The sequence below is a fragment of the Struthio camelus genome, chromosome 21 (assembly GCF_040807025.1).
Source record: "Struthio camelus isolate bStrCam1 chromosome 21, bStrCam1.hap1, whole genome shotgun sequence".
Classification (NCBI taxonomy): domain Eukaryota; kingdom Metazoa; phylum Chordata; class Aves; order Struthioniformes; family Struthionidae; genus Struthio; species Struthio camelus.
The window spans coordinates 12,757,314-12,771,125 of NC_090962.1; the positions used below are offsets into that span (position 1 = coordinate 12,757,314).

Below are 13,812 nucleotides of genomic sequence, written 5' to 3' on the forward strand. Positions count from 1 at the left end.
AAGTCTCCCACCCTTGAGTTTCTGCCAGCTCTGACCAGTCACCTCCTCTTTACTGGTCTCAGACACACTGATACGGTAGCTTAGAGAAGGCTCATTCATTGCTTCCAAATTGCTGAAATATGAAGCACAAATCCCACGGCAGATCTTTTTCTATTTGCTGATCAAGAGAATAAAGAGAAATTTCCATTACCTTGCCTTCAGCTCATCATTCCAAGCAAAATCGCTCACATCTTTCTGACAGCTATCCAGAAATGGTAAACATTTACTGAGCAATTAAAGGAATATTTTATTCTAAGTCATTGCAATAATTACAATACCCTTAATGCTATAATAACGTACCTATCTAATTATGCTATGCTAGACTAGTACTAATTATACACACAATAACTATCTCTGAGCTCTTTCCACACTCAGTTTATCAGGAGCATTGCAGAACTTTCCCTTCTTCCTCCGCATAAGCCCCTCTCCGAGGGAGGATGCTGCAGAGATTATTGGGCCAGCATGATGTGTGGTACTGCAAGCAAACCAGCAATCATTTACTTGCACAGCTCCAGCTTCAAGGAAAGCTTCAGCTAATGCTTGACAGCTTTTCAGTTCTCACCTTTTTCTCAGCACTGGGGTCCTTCTTAGTGCCTTTAATGAAATCATTCTTCCCCTTCAAGTGTTGCTCGTACTCTGCAGGTGTCATATCACCATCTTCCATTAAAATATGAGGCATATGGGGCTCTGGAAATGCAGAGGATCGAGTGAAGAACAGCCTCGTTTAAACTTTAGATTTGCAAGAGATGCAGACACCCTCAATTGCAAAGGTACAGCAATAACACTGGGCTTGGGGCCAGCACGGGTAAGCTGGAGAGGGTCTGGTTTATCTCCCAAAAGGCCTAACCACAGACAATATTTGCCTGACTTCTCCAAACCAGAAGTAATTCCACCTGTCTCCACAGCACGATGGGACAGGGTCCCAGAAAGGGGCAAGAACAGCAGAGAGAAAGCAGAGCCCACCTACCGCTTGGATGGATCAGGATCTCCACCGGTCTATCAAAAGTGTGCTTATTGGCCAGTGTGATCACAATGCTCTTTGCGGAGCGAGCAGCGGGGTCAGCATCTGCTCGGATCTCGTGCGTAGGGCTCTCAACACCTGGCCCGGGGAAACCGAGGTGCAGTTAGAGGCTGAGGGCAGGGACGATCAGAGAGAGGAGACAGCAAGGGAAGATGGCAAAGGACAGATGCCTGAGGACAGGAACCAAGCGGGCTGTGCAATGCTTCTGGAGTATCAACAGCCCGATTGCAGGTTGCCCACATTAACCTCTGCCTGGAGGGTGTATGAGAGCATCGGTAGCAGGCAAGCAATGGCCAGAGAAGTGCAACCAGTGTGGGGAGGGGCAAGATGCCACCAGCACTGTACTGGTGAATCCTCCACAGCGTAGTTAACCTGCCAAAACAGGCTCCACAGAGAAGGAGGAAGAGTGTGGAGATTGCCTGGAGGTGGTGGTGATACAGCCAGGCTCAGCAGAAGAGCCCCAGCCCTCCTACCTGCCAGCAAGCACGGCCCCCGGATCTCCAGGTGGAAGTTGAACTCGTACTCAGAGGGGTTGGTGGCCTCGTTCTCCAGCAGCTGAGCCAGGCAGAACCTGCTCCCATGCTCCGGGCTCCCCGATCCACAGTAGTGCCTGTCACTGCCAGCGAGACGAACCCCAGTCAACACTGTGCATGTGTTACATCCACCCCCCAGGGCTTGTACATCTGCTGGAGATAAAGCCTGCGACAGCTCTACCGCCTCCCGCAGCAGCAGCCCGTTCAACAGGGCTGTGGGTCTGCAAGGCCTCTGCTCTGCCAGTCCTACGTGCTCAACTCAGCAGGACTGGTCTTCTGGGGAGCTGGGGATGGGCGAGGAAAACACCAAAAGATCAAAAGGGACAAGGAAGGGAAAATCAGAGTTGGGAAAGGGCACGACACAAAGGAGACAGGAAGGGGAAACGGTGTTCCTTCAGGGCCAGCCGCGCTTTTAGATACAATGGTAAGGTAATTCCTAAAGATTTAGATCCCGATCTGGGATCCCAAGGATTTGGAAGCATGGTGGTACATGGGCCATCCCCCCAAATCCGTCCCACCCAGAGCCCATCCCATGGCTTCGTACATTCGGAGCTGGTGCCCAGAAAAGCTGCTGACACTCTCCAGGCCAGTCTGGGGGACCCTGGGGACGCACACAGCCGGCAGAAGGACTCTCACAGCCCCACTGGGCAGCGTCTGCAGCTCAGAGGAGGTGCCGATGAAGATGGACACATTTTGCAAGGGAGGAATCATGCCCAGGTTAGCCACAAAAACAATCCTCTCCAAGTCCTCATCCAGCGTGATCCTTCCTGCACAGAGAGATGGTCGCACTGGGAAGATGTGCTGCATCACAACCATAGAAAATGCTCCTCCCCAGGTCTCCTATGACCACCCCAGCCCAGGATCAGCTGCTCAAACCAGCCCTCGCTGGTTTGAGCCCAACCTGCCCTCCAGATGGGGCAGGAAGAGAGAACTGCAGCCGTTCAGCCCTGCTGCTCTAGGAGTGGTGGGTGGGAGTAGCCTTTGCCCCTCAGCACTTCCGTGCTCCTCTTCCCTTGCTTTTCTTCCCCACGTTCACTAAAATGCCCTGAACCCTCTTACCACTCCCACTGTGAGCTCTTCCATCAAGGAGGCTGCAGCAGTTGAAATAACAGTCGTCTATCTTGGCTTTGTCCTTGATCTGCACCGTTACAGCACGCCGGGCAACAGCCGCTTCGAACCCAATGACCGTGGTACACTCGTCCAAGGGATAGACAAAGAGACCTGCCAGCCAGAAGGTTTTTAGCGACATTGCGCGCTCGACCTGGCCCACCAGCTAGGACTGCAGGAGGTCAGCTCCCCCTTCACATAGCCCTACACGCTCCCGGGATTTTTCAGGAAATCACTCTTCCAAAACCGTATCCCCCTTAGGCCTGTTTAGCCTCACTGTTATAACCCCTGAGGATACAATTAAGGAAACACCACACTTGGCTATTCTTCCTGCAAGTACCTAAAGATTTAAGACGTGCACAGAAGCACAGCCCACCATGCGGTAGCAGAGCTGCGATATGCTTGGCTTTCAAGCTCCTACGTAGCTTCTGCAGCAGTTCCTGCACTGGGAACTTCACCCCGCGCTGAAACTTGCCTTCGAAAGGCTGGGTCTCTGGATTGCCGTAGGTGAGCGAGGCTGTCATCCCAAAGGCATAGCCGCTGACACACGATTTCACCTCGGAGGCGGTGAGCGGGAGTGGCGAGCGGGTTGTCCGGTTAATCAGCCCCGGCATCTTCCCCGAGATCGGTCGGTCACGGTGGCTTTGTGGCTCACGATGAGCTGGAAATGGGCAGAAGGACGTGAGGAAACGAGGAGCCTCCCGAGCTCAAAACACTCCCACGCACACCCACCACCTCATTTTGGCTCCCAGAGGCCGGAAAGCAGAGAGACAACTCCTAACCACCCAGGCCCCTGGAAGCGGTTACTGCCAACAGCTTTCCTCTGCTTGTTCCCTGCACCGGCCCCAGCCTCGCAGGGCGCTTCACTGCTCTCCAGGGGACAACATGCAGGATGGAGTTGCTCAGCAAGGAGTTACTCCAAAGAAAACACCAACAGCAAAAGCTGAGACGCTGATCCAGCCACTCACGTCCACCAGTTTCATCACTTCCATCCTCTCTCGCCCTCTTCCCAGGGCGTTGCAAGGCTCGGGCCAGGCAGCACAGAGGAGGAAAAGGGTGCCCGTGTGGGCACCCAAGCGGCACCTCCAAAGGGTCTCCTCCTCCAGGAGCTGGAGGAGGCCTCCACGGGGCTCAGCATCGCTCTGCTGGCCCCCAGCAACCCCAGAGGCGTGAGCTGATGGGCAGGCCCAAGGCAAACATGTGCCCCAAATCCTCTCCCACGCTACGGAGCAGGTTCAGATGACATCTGCATGGCTGAGCACAGGCAGTGCCAGACCAGAGGCTGCCCTTTCCATGGTGGGCACCCATCTATTGCCCAAGTTTGGGCAGAACTTTTTTTTTGGCCTTCTCCACTTCTCATTTCCCTCTGAAGCGACAACATTTCTCCAGGACAAGAATACAACTATACAAGTTTTCCTTTACTCTCCGGGCAGAAAGACCCCATAGGGAGAGACAGGCATCCTTCCTGCCCTCTCGTGGCCCTGCCCATCGCGGGGTGACAGTGGCACCATGCTGCCCACAGGGACACAGCCGTGGCGGTGGCATGACTCTCCTCCTGCTCTGGTGTCCCATATCTCCAGATCATTTCTGCAAAGGATGACTCATCCCTCCGGGCTCGCTTAGCAGAGACATTCAGATGCAAAGCGGCTACTTCTGCCAATTATATTTCAACTCTTTGCCTGAGCAGGTTTTCCTCTGTTCCAGCCAATCTCCCCCATAGACCAGGGCTTCAAAGGAGACCTTTTGGGGAGCTTTCAGGCCACAGCCAGCTCCCCGGGGGGATCTGGAGAAGTTGCTAGGCAGCAGTTCTCCCTGGCTGGCTCGGTAATGCTTTATGCAATGATTTACAAGGCCCAGGAGGAGCCGGCAGCAATGAAATGCATCAGTCTCATTTCCTAGCGGCTCGGCGTTATTAAAACCACCTTTACATGCAAATGTCACGAAGACGCAAACAACAGACGCGGAGGCTGTGAGGCAGGAAAACCTGCACTAACGGGGTGGGGGGGGGGAAAGGGAAAGCAAGGGAGAGCAAGCAGGGCTGGCCGAGACGGGGGAGGCCAGCCAGGGCAATCCGCAGGGGCGCCGGAGCAAGGGCGGAAACGAGGACCGTAGCAGGATCCTCCAAGGGATGCTACCAGGGCCGGTAAAGCCAGAAGCCGGCGAGAGTTCACCTGGCGAAGGGCATCTTGCTGCTGAGACGTGGCAGAGGCCAGCAGGATATGGTGAAGGGATTAAATGCCAGATGGAGGGGGGGGAAGAAGGATGCCTTAGGGAAGAAGGAGAAAGGGAGAAATAACAAGAAGATGCTCCGTCTATCTGCCAAAGGGAGTGCATCACTGCGTTACCCCGCAGCGAGCGACCGGCAGGGAAAGGCCGCCTGGCAGGGCTTAAATCCCGTCACCGGCTCGGAAGAGCCCCTTGCCAGCAGGAAAAACTGCAAATGCAGCAAAAGAGACAGCTCGGAGGGCTCTTCCCAGCTGCTTCCCCCTCAAAGGCCCTTAACGCCGCAAAGAGGAAAGGGCTGGAAAGCGGCGCAGGGCTGCTCGGCGCAGATCGTGCTGCCGACGCCATCAAGTGACCGTGGCGCAGGGTCCGGCCAGCTCGCTGCACCATCGAAGCCACGCTGCGCCTGCGATGCCGTCTGCCGCGGGAGCTGCTCTGGGCTGGGTGCGGTAAACGGGCCTTCGGCTGGCCGCGCTCAGGCCCCGGCCCGCCGCGGGCGCTGCCGGCTCGCTTTCCTGGCTTTGGAAACGATGCTTGCCGCCAACCCGTCCCTCTTTACGGCCGCGGAGGAGGGAATCACGCTGCTAACGGGCTCTCCACGTCGGGGGTTACGCCCCGGGCCAGGTCGCGTGCAGGACTGGTGCTGCGTCGGCATCCGAGGATGGTCCCCTCAAATGCCGTGGCTTTTCAGGGCGGGCAGAGAGCTTTTGCCAGCCGCTTCGCTTGGCTGTGGGCACCTGCCCCAAAACGCATTTGAGACCTGGGGTTGGATTTTAAATGCCCACAAGCGGGGAGCAGCGCCTAAAGAGCACTTCAGAGCTGTCTGGCTGCCTACCAGCATCTCTAAACATGCAGGTGCCTTCAAAAACCCTGGCTCTTGCCTATGTCCAGTAAAGAGACAATCAGAATAATGCTCTTTTCAGGTGCATTTTCACACATTGAAAAGAAGAACGGAGCAAACCCTGATAGCAACAGGGTCCCCGACACCCACAAGCAGGTCAGTAAGACCCAAAAAGGGCGTGTGGTGCCTGAGAGAAGAGAAAGGACGTGCGCAGGCCAGCTCTTCACCCCGGAGTCTCGCTCTAAGCTGAACAGTGGCGTCCATAAGCATGCAGGAAACATCCCCCCGGCCCCAGCTGGCCACAAAGCAACTGCTCCACTTGGTGAAATGCTCTGAAGTTTCAGCATGTGTTCCCTTCCACACTGGAACAAAAAACAGACCTTTCCTCTTTCCTGGGACACGAAACAGCGACAGCGAGGGCTGAAGGTCCTGCCCTGCCTCCGTGGGGACTTTCACATCCATCTCCCTGGCATATGCAGAGGAGAGAAGAGACCTTGGAGGAAGAGACCGCTTTTGTACAACTGGGGAAAATGTTCCTGCAGCTTCATTTGTATCAATCAACACTGACATCCAGTGGCTTGTCAGGATGACTACAGTCAGCCTTCCTTGCGGAGACGGGAGTGCACGCAGATCTGCAAGCTCCGGAGGCAGAGCGCCCGTTGCACCACCACCGTTCGTTGTTGCCGCTGTTTCAACGTGAAGCCGGTGCCTCCGAAAGCCGCTTGGCAGCAGCAAAGCAAACTCCCACCTGGTTGCAGAAGCGATGCAATAAACAGCCCTGCCCTTCCCTAGCTTCAGACTCCAAAACCGCAGTCACACTTCAGGGTTTCTTGGGGCCTTGTAGGGGCAGGGCGGCTCCCGAGCATGAGCGGCGATGGCACTGCAGCACCGTGGGCTTCAGTGTGCATACCTGACCCGCAGCACTGTCCCAGCAGTGCCAAAAGCTCCGCTCTCGATACGGGAATCAGTGGGAGAGAAGGTCAGTTTCTGAGACACGTGCACCTTTGCTACACCGTCGAGCTGACGGCTGTCACCCTCCCAGCCGAGCTGGCTTTTCCTGAGCGACTGTACTGGGCCGGGAGGGGAGAGATGCAGATGGCACCGTGAGAGCCTGCCAGGAAGCTCTCATAAAACAGCACGGGTAATTGTTTCGCCTTCTCCAACTTCAGCCGTCGCCTCAAAATACAGGCACAGTGGCATCCCGCCTGCTGCAAAAAGCGGCTGCTGCAGCTCAGCCTCAAGCTGCCTGTGTGCGGAGTGACAACACGGCAACCTGCTGCCAAGGCAGTGATGACGATTTCCAGCCAGAGCCACCCCACGGCCTTGCAGGGTGGAGAGCGGCTCCCCGCTGGTGGAGGGGGAGGCGGGAGGGAGCACACTCCTGCCTTCCCGCTCCGCTTCCCAGCCGAGGAGTCCCCGGCAGCGCCGTTCCCATGGGCAGTGGGCTCCGTCCCTCTCCGCACACACACATCCTCATCGAACACAGCCAGCACCAGGCTCTCACTTGGGAGGGGAGTGACGAAGCACCGGGTTGGTTTTGAGCCTCACCTGAATAGGCAGGAGACCTGGTCCCGGCAGGGGACACCTTGGAGCACCCTGCCAAGAGAGACCCCCGGGAATACAACCGGGTCCACCCTTCCTGGGGTGCCCCAGGGGGGCGCAGTGTTAGGTTGCTGGGGCTGTCAATCACTTCGCAGAGCCAGACTTTTGGGATTGACAATCAGAGCCGTAGCAGGTCTCTCAGACTGTCAGTCAAGCCCCAGCGCTGGGTCTCCAGGACTGCGACTCACATCCCAAGCCGGGTTCCAGAGCTGTCAACCATGTCCCCATGCAGACAACATTTCTGAAGCGAGGATTTAGTTAACCCTTGCCTCACGGGGCTCGCTGCTGCACCAGCACCGGTAGGATCTCTGTGTTGAGCTGGGGAGGGATGTTTTAGCCCCCCAAAAACCCTTCAGCTCGCAGGGGCCAGCAGAAGGGCACGAAGGCACGTTTTCTGTGTTTGTTTCCCAAAATGCCTCCTCTGCAGCTGAACTTTCCAAGCCACCATCATGCAAAGCCAGCTGAGTCAGAAGGGAGCTCCCGACGCCCCAGGACAGGCTGCCAGCCCCAGGGATGCGTCCGTGGCCAAGGAGGCACGCGGGACCCCCAGGAGCAGCGCAGCCCTGCTCCATCCACCCCCGTCCTAGCAAGGAAAGCCGCCCTGCCCAAGCCGAGCGCAGGGAGCACAAGCCAAACCCTTGGGGCTTAGACCCTTTTTTGCAGGGGGATCAACATCCCCCCATCACCCTGCCAAAGTCACTGGGTTTAGCTCAGTCCTCCCTTCCCCCAAATGAGTGGGTGCACTGCTGTCATATCCCACCTGGCCGCCCAGGAGAGCCAAATGCTAGCACCCAGCATCGCCACCACCATCCAGCCTCCTTTGACTTGCCTGTCCCCTGCCCGCAGGCAGATGAGGACAGTCACTGTTAACATCTGTATAATTTTGGGGGTGGGGGGATGCTCAGGGGCTCACCATTCAGCTAGGAAAGGCAAGGCAGGGAAGCGGCTGCTTGCAAAGTGTGGGTTTGTGCCTGCAGAAATATTATGACAGGGATCTCTTCACAGAGCGGCTTTGTGCTGAGATTGTGCACAGCCTTGGAAAGTAACAGCCCGCGCACACACACACGCATACACACACTGCACACACATCCCTGCAGAGCGCACACAGCCCAGCCTGCTAAAAAGGTGCAGGAGCACCTGGAGAGTAGCCACTGCTTTTCTTACCTTTCCTGGAAGAAGAGGCAGGAGGAGGAGGAGGAGGAGGAGGAGGAAGGGGGTGGGGGGATTGGAGCAACTTCACCCTCTCCTGCCAGCTCCTGCAACTGCTAGCGGCGGGGCTTGGGGGGGCAGGAAGGCAGAAGAAATCCTGGAGGCAGCAGGCACCGCTTCAGACTGCTTTTGTCTCTGAAAGACACGGAGAGACGGAGATAAGGAGAGAGAGCGAGCGCGAGGGAGAGCGAGCGTGCCAGGGCTCGGCGTGGGGGGGGAGCTCTGCACAGCCGCCACCTCGGCAACCTGTGGCATTGGCCCCCCTCCGCAGCCCTCTCCGCCGGGGGCTTGCGGAGGGTCCCCGGGGGCTGGCGTGGGGAAGGGGGCTTACCCAGCCGGCTGCAGCAACATGTGTCTGGGCGGCCGAGCGCTGCCCGTGTCCCCTCCCGAGCTGTCTGGGAGCCGGGGAAGGCTGCTGCTTCCCCCAGCGAGGACCCAGCTGATTTAACACACACTTCCCAAAGCTGTTTGGGTGACCATCATTAAGTGGAGCCATTTGTTTTGTCAGGGAGGTAACCATGACAATCACCCCGCTCGCAGCCTGCACAGGCTGGCTTCTCCTCCCCTCGGCCCCCTCCTGCTCCCGGCTCTGCCGCAGGGAGCAGGGGAGCGGCGCCGCCGCGGGGGGGCTGCCAGGGCCGCGAAGCCCTCCTGGAGAGGGCGAGGGGCATCGCCCTTGAGAGGGTCAAGTTAAAAGAGAAATTGCAACGCAAGCCGGCATCCCAACTAGCAACTACGGATCGCTGCAACTTCCCTCCCTCGGGTGAGATTTCTGCACAGCGGTTGCTGGCAGGGGGAGAGTCCTCCTCTCCTTCATTGCGTTTCACTTTGGCTTTCCCCTCGTCCTTTTCAAAAGGAGAGAGGCCGGAGCCCTCCGGAGCAGGACGTGCCAGCAGTCAACACTGGCCTCCTCTGGAGTCCTAGGCCACGTCTCCCCTCGCTGCTACCCGAACTTGGTGCTAGCAGCGCTGCTGCCGACGAGCAGTCCGCTAGCACCGAGAATATCGCTTTCCCTGGAGAGTGAAAGCTCTCAACTGCAGCAACAATAAGCACAAGGACAGAGGTTTCCCCCTCCCCACCCTCATACTACACCGAAACACAGATTTGCCAGCAAATCTGTCTGGTTTAGCTGTCCTACTGCAGACCCATCCTTGGCAGGGCAATCACACCAATAGCAAACGGAGCCCTTAGACGCGTCCGCTGGGCCACGCTCTGGCCCAGTGATCCTCACGTCTCTTTGTCCCGCTGTGCTGAGATGAATCCAGAGCTTTCTGCTCACGTCCGTGTTGCAGGAAAGCTGGAGTGAGCAGGATGCATGGGATCTATAGTGTAGCGAATGCACTGCCGTGGCTTTACCTAGGATATACTTCAGGAGAAACTGCAAGAAACTCTGCAACATTCACTAAAGGCAAACAGACACCTGGTCTAGAGTCTTCTCCCTACCTTTGTCCCTTTGAGGCTGCCTTATGCCCTGAAGCTCGAGAATGTATAGTTCTTACTAGACAAATAAGCAAACCCTGGAAAAAGCCCACCTTCTGCGTTTCCAACGCTTGTTAAACGTTTGCTTACTATGGCTTTTGGCTCAAACGAAGAAAATAACATATGCCAGCAAAAATCCTGGGATTCATCCCAACAAGTCTAGTAGCTGAGGCACATTTATTTATAAAACAGAACGGGATCTAGCATGGAGGCTGGGGCAGGTGTAAGACCTTGGGAGAACAGAAACAGTGAAATCTGCCAGACACAAGGGGAACGTGGAGCTGGGAAGGACGCCGAATCTGCTGCAGAAGTATTATCTGTCACCTCCCAGGGCCAGGGCAAAGAAATTTGCAGGGACTGGAAAGGGCTGTGATGAAGAGAATGGCTCCTGCAAATGTCCCAAAAAAACTTGAAGAAACCTGAGGCTGGGACCACCCTACTGGGCCTTGATCAGCTTGGAGAGCAGAGTCTCCAAAACTAACTCGAGCTTTGAGCGAAGCACCGAGAAACGCGCACGACACACCAGAGCGGGACCTGTCTGCGACCCAGGCAGAGGAAGGCTGGTACCTGCTGCACAGAGCACGGTTCCCCTCTGCAATTCCTTGACGAGGACGAGCCGTGCTGGATGCAAGCTGGCGGGCTAATGCTCAGCGACCCAGCTGCATTTTCCTATGCAGCTGGCTGGTTTTCCTTACACATAAAATGCATAAAGAAGGTTGGGTTTCTGATATAGGGGGAAACGTTCTTTTACGGGGAACAAATATTTAACGCTGAAGGTGAGACTTAGCATCATCAAAGGCAGCACCATAACGTTCAAAAGCGCTGCCACAGGCAAAAGTAGCTCACACGGTCCTTCGGCCAGCATTTATTACTCCCTAATCCTTTCCGGACTGGCAATGCCTAGGAAATCTCACCAGCGATAAGGGCCCTATACTGGCAGCTTTGTCCCAGGGAGTTATGGTTGAGTTATCAGACAATGCAGCAAGAGCATGAATGAAATACAGATTTTTGGGGGAGAACGAGCAAAAAGTAGAATTTGGTTTCATCAGAAATGCACCGTCTTAGCCTGCAGCTTATCGAACCAGGGTCAGTCAACAGCTGGCAGCAGGCAGCATGTCTAGAAGTCACGACATGGGCAGAGGAGGGGTATTTCCAGGCCCGTTTCATGAATGGGAACGGGGCAGCTCTGCTAAGTTATGTGACCAGCTCAAGGGCGTCCAGGGAGCGAGCGGTGAAGCACCACGCAGGCTTTCCTGGCTCCCGGCCCACTCATTATTCAGTTCACTCATGCTTCAATGTTACATGACTGCGCACCGGGGCTCTCTAATGTTTGCACACTCTGAATGCAGCCTGCGTCAAGGCGCTGGGAGGCCTGGGAAAGCAAAAAAAAGCAGGAAAAAAAACCTCCCACCTAAACCCAATCTGCCAGATGGAGAGCAATGAGCACTTCTGGATCTCCATGTGCTGCTCTGTATGTAAATGCGGGGTGGGGGGGGAGGAATCACCCTGCCAGGAGATGGTGGTGATAAGAAGGGATAACACGGTGATAAATAGGGATTGCCTCCTCCCTCTGAGCAGGTAAGAGCATGGACAAGGAGCCTCTAACCTGTAAGGATGAGTAAGGACCACAGTTAATTGAAATGAAATTCTACGATGCCACACCTGCCCTCCCTAGATCTCTAGTGCTGGCATGACCAAAGTCAGCTGAGGAGGGGGATAATCATTTATTGAATATTAATCTGAATATTTAAAATAATAGATATTTAATTATATTACAGCAGTGTCCCTAGCAAAATTCAGGGCCCAGTTCGAGCAGCTCAGCACATCCTCCAGGAAACCACCGCTTCTCCATCCGTTCGCGATGGACATGAGAACACGCCACGCAGAAACGCCCACCGCCGGCAGCGCTACCACTTCTCCCTGGCCGTCCCCAGAGCTTTGAAAAACCCAAGCGATTATCACAGCCAACACAGAGGAGGAGAAATCAGGGCTCTGAAAGGTCTCGGATCTCCCTCCAGCTAACACAGCGTAACCCTGCGCAATTTCCCTTGTTTCTTATGCCTCAGTTTTCCCACCTCTGAAATGGGGAGAGGCCCATTTCTTTACCTGTCTTTACAGAAGGAGCGACTCTCGGCAAGAAAACATTAAAATGGGAAGCACAAACATCTTAGCTCAGGCTCTCTTTACGCAGGCAAAGTGCTTATCAGCCTCTGGGATACCCTGTCTACCCCTTGTTCCCTTTTATTTTTTCCCTCAATTCATTAATTAATGTATTGGACTTGCCTGTGGCTGCTTGCTCAGCTCCAGCTGAAAACCTTGCGCTCTGCTCTTGCGTTCAGCATCCTCCCGGGCAGCACGGTGAGTTGCCATGGAAAAAGCCATGATGTCACATCTACAAATAAAACGGCAAGACCCCAAAGTTCACGCGCCTTGCCGGGCAGGCATCCCACCACGCGGAAGGACACGAGGCTATCGTCTCCAAAGGGGAATCCGAACTAGGGGAGAAAGTATTAGCCTACAGCACTCGCTAATCGCCATGCTCTCTTCACACCTTGTAATACATATTGCCTTGCAGGCAGGTGCTGGGAAAATGGTTTACAGAGCAAAGGGCAAGGCAAGGACAAGGAAAGGGCGTTAAAGACGACCTGACGCCCAGAGAGTTGGTACCCTCAGCACCCCTGGGACTGGGTGTCAGGCTGCGGGAGGGAGCGAAGCAGCTCCATCCCTGCATTAAAAGGGCGGGTAGAGAGCAAGACAAGGAAGCGACTGGCATCGCAGAAACATCCCGCTGACGCCTGCGCGCTCAGGCACGTTACTGCATATAGTAAAAACACAAATTAAAGCCCCTGCCCGAGGGCTGCTCCTTCCACACGAGGCCCAAAGGAGGCACCAGCTCTGCAGGTTCTTCCCCCGGTTTCTACCTGCCGTTTCTCATCCTTCTTTATCCCGGGAGCGGTAAAGAGCAGGTTTGATGCACAGCCCTGGCTCAGCCGGCTGCTGCCCTGAAGCGAAAGACGGGCTGCAAGGACTTCTCCGTGTTCCTGCCACTTTTACACCTCCGGGACGCATCCTCCAACCGCGTTTTTCACCTACATCTCTATTTCTGCGACAGAAAGAGCTGCCCTTCCCTCGCCAACGGCGCGGCCTCTGCGCGGCGGGCCCGAGCCTCAGCTCCCGGCGGGAGTCGCTCACGCGGGGGGGAATCCAGCTTCCAGCTTTAAGCAGCAGCTCCGGACCTCGCCGCCTGCGGGGCAAAACCGCGCAGCTGTGAAACACGGAGGCGCAGCAACACGGCGACAAGGAAAAAAAAGGCTCCCAAAGCGGCGAAAACTCGCACGGTTTTGGCCTCTCGAGCCTCCGGCGCGCTGCACCAGTTCAGCAGGCGGCTCCTCGGCCCCATAGCCCGGCCCCTGCCCCACAGCTGGACCCGGCCCCAGCTCCATAGCCAGGTCTGACCCCAACCACACAGCCAGGCCCAACACCAGCCCCATAGTCAGGCCTGGCCCTGGCCCCACAGCCCAGCCCCAGCCCCACAGCCAGGCCCCACAGCCAGGCCCCCACACCTCAAAGCCAGACCAGGCCCCACAGCCAGGCCCAGGCCCCACACCCCACAGCCCGGCTCAACGCCAGCCCCATAGCCAAGCTTCTCAGCCAGGCCCCGGCCCCACACCCCACAGCCCGGCTCAACGCCAGCCCCATAGACAGGCCCTGGCCCCACACCCCAATGCCAAGCCCAGCCCCATAGCCGGGCCCCATAC

At 56.3% G+C, this 13,812-nt stretch overlaps 1 protein-coding gene across 5 annotated transcripts in view; it reads right to left on the bottom strand.

Moving 5' to 3' along the window:
- VWA5B1 (von Willebrand factor A domain containing 5B1) overlaps positions 1 to 13,593 on the bottom strand; it is a 36,494-nt gene extending 22,901 nt beyond the window's left edge. The window contains exons 1-10 of one of the 5 annotated variants that reach the window (XR_011135810.1): positions 13,247 to 13,593; positions 12,976 to 13,157; positions 12,338 to 12,446; positions 8,531 to 8,710; positions 3,176 to 3,361; positions 2,653 to 2,814; positions 2,138 to 2,360; positions 1,534 to 1,676; positions 1,007 to 1,138; positions 602 to 726 (exon numbers count right to left, since the gene is read on the bottom strand). Coding sequence is in view for 1 of the 5 variants with exons in the window: in XM_068916134.1 (XP_068772235.1) it covers positions 602 to 726; positions 1,007 to 1,138; positions 1,534 to 1,676; positions 2,138 to 2,360; positions 2,653 to 2,814; positions 3,176 to 3,361; positions 6,145 to 6,334 (1,161 nt within the window). In the remaining 4 variants the exon portion in view is untranslated. Of the gene's footprint in view, positions 1 to 601; positions 727 to 1,006; positions 1,139 to 1,533; positions 1,677 to 2,137; positions 2,361 to 2,652; positions 2,815 to 3,175; positions 3,362 to 6,144; positions 6,555 to 8,530; positions 8,711 to 12,337; positions 12,447 to 12,975 lie in introns of those variants that run through there. The other 4 variants (XR_011135809.1, XR_011135808.1, XR_011135811.1 and 1 more) reach the window with 4 other exon arrangements.
- Positions 13,594 to 13,812: the final 219 nt, after the last annotated feature.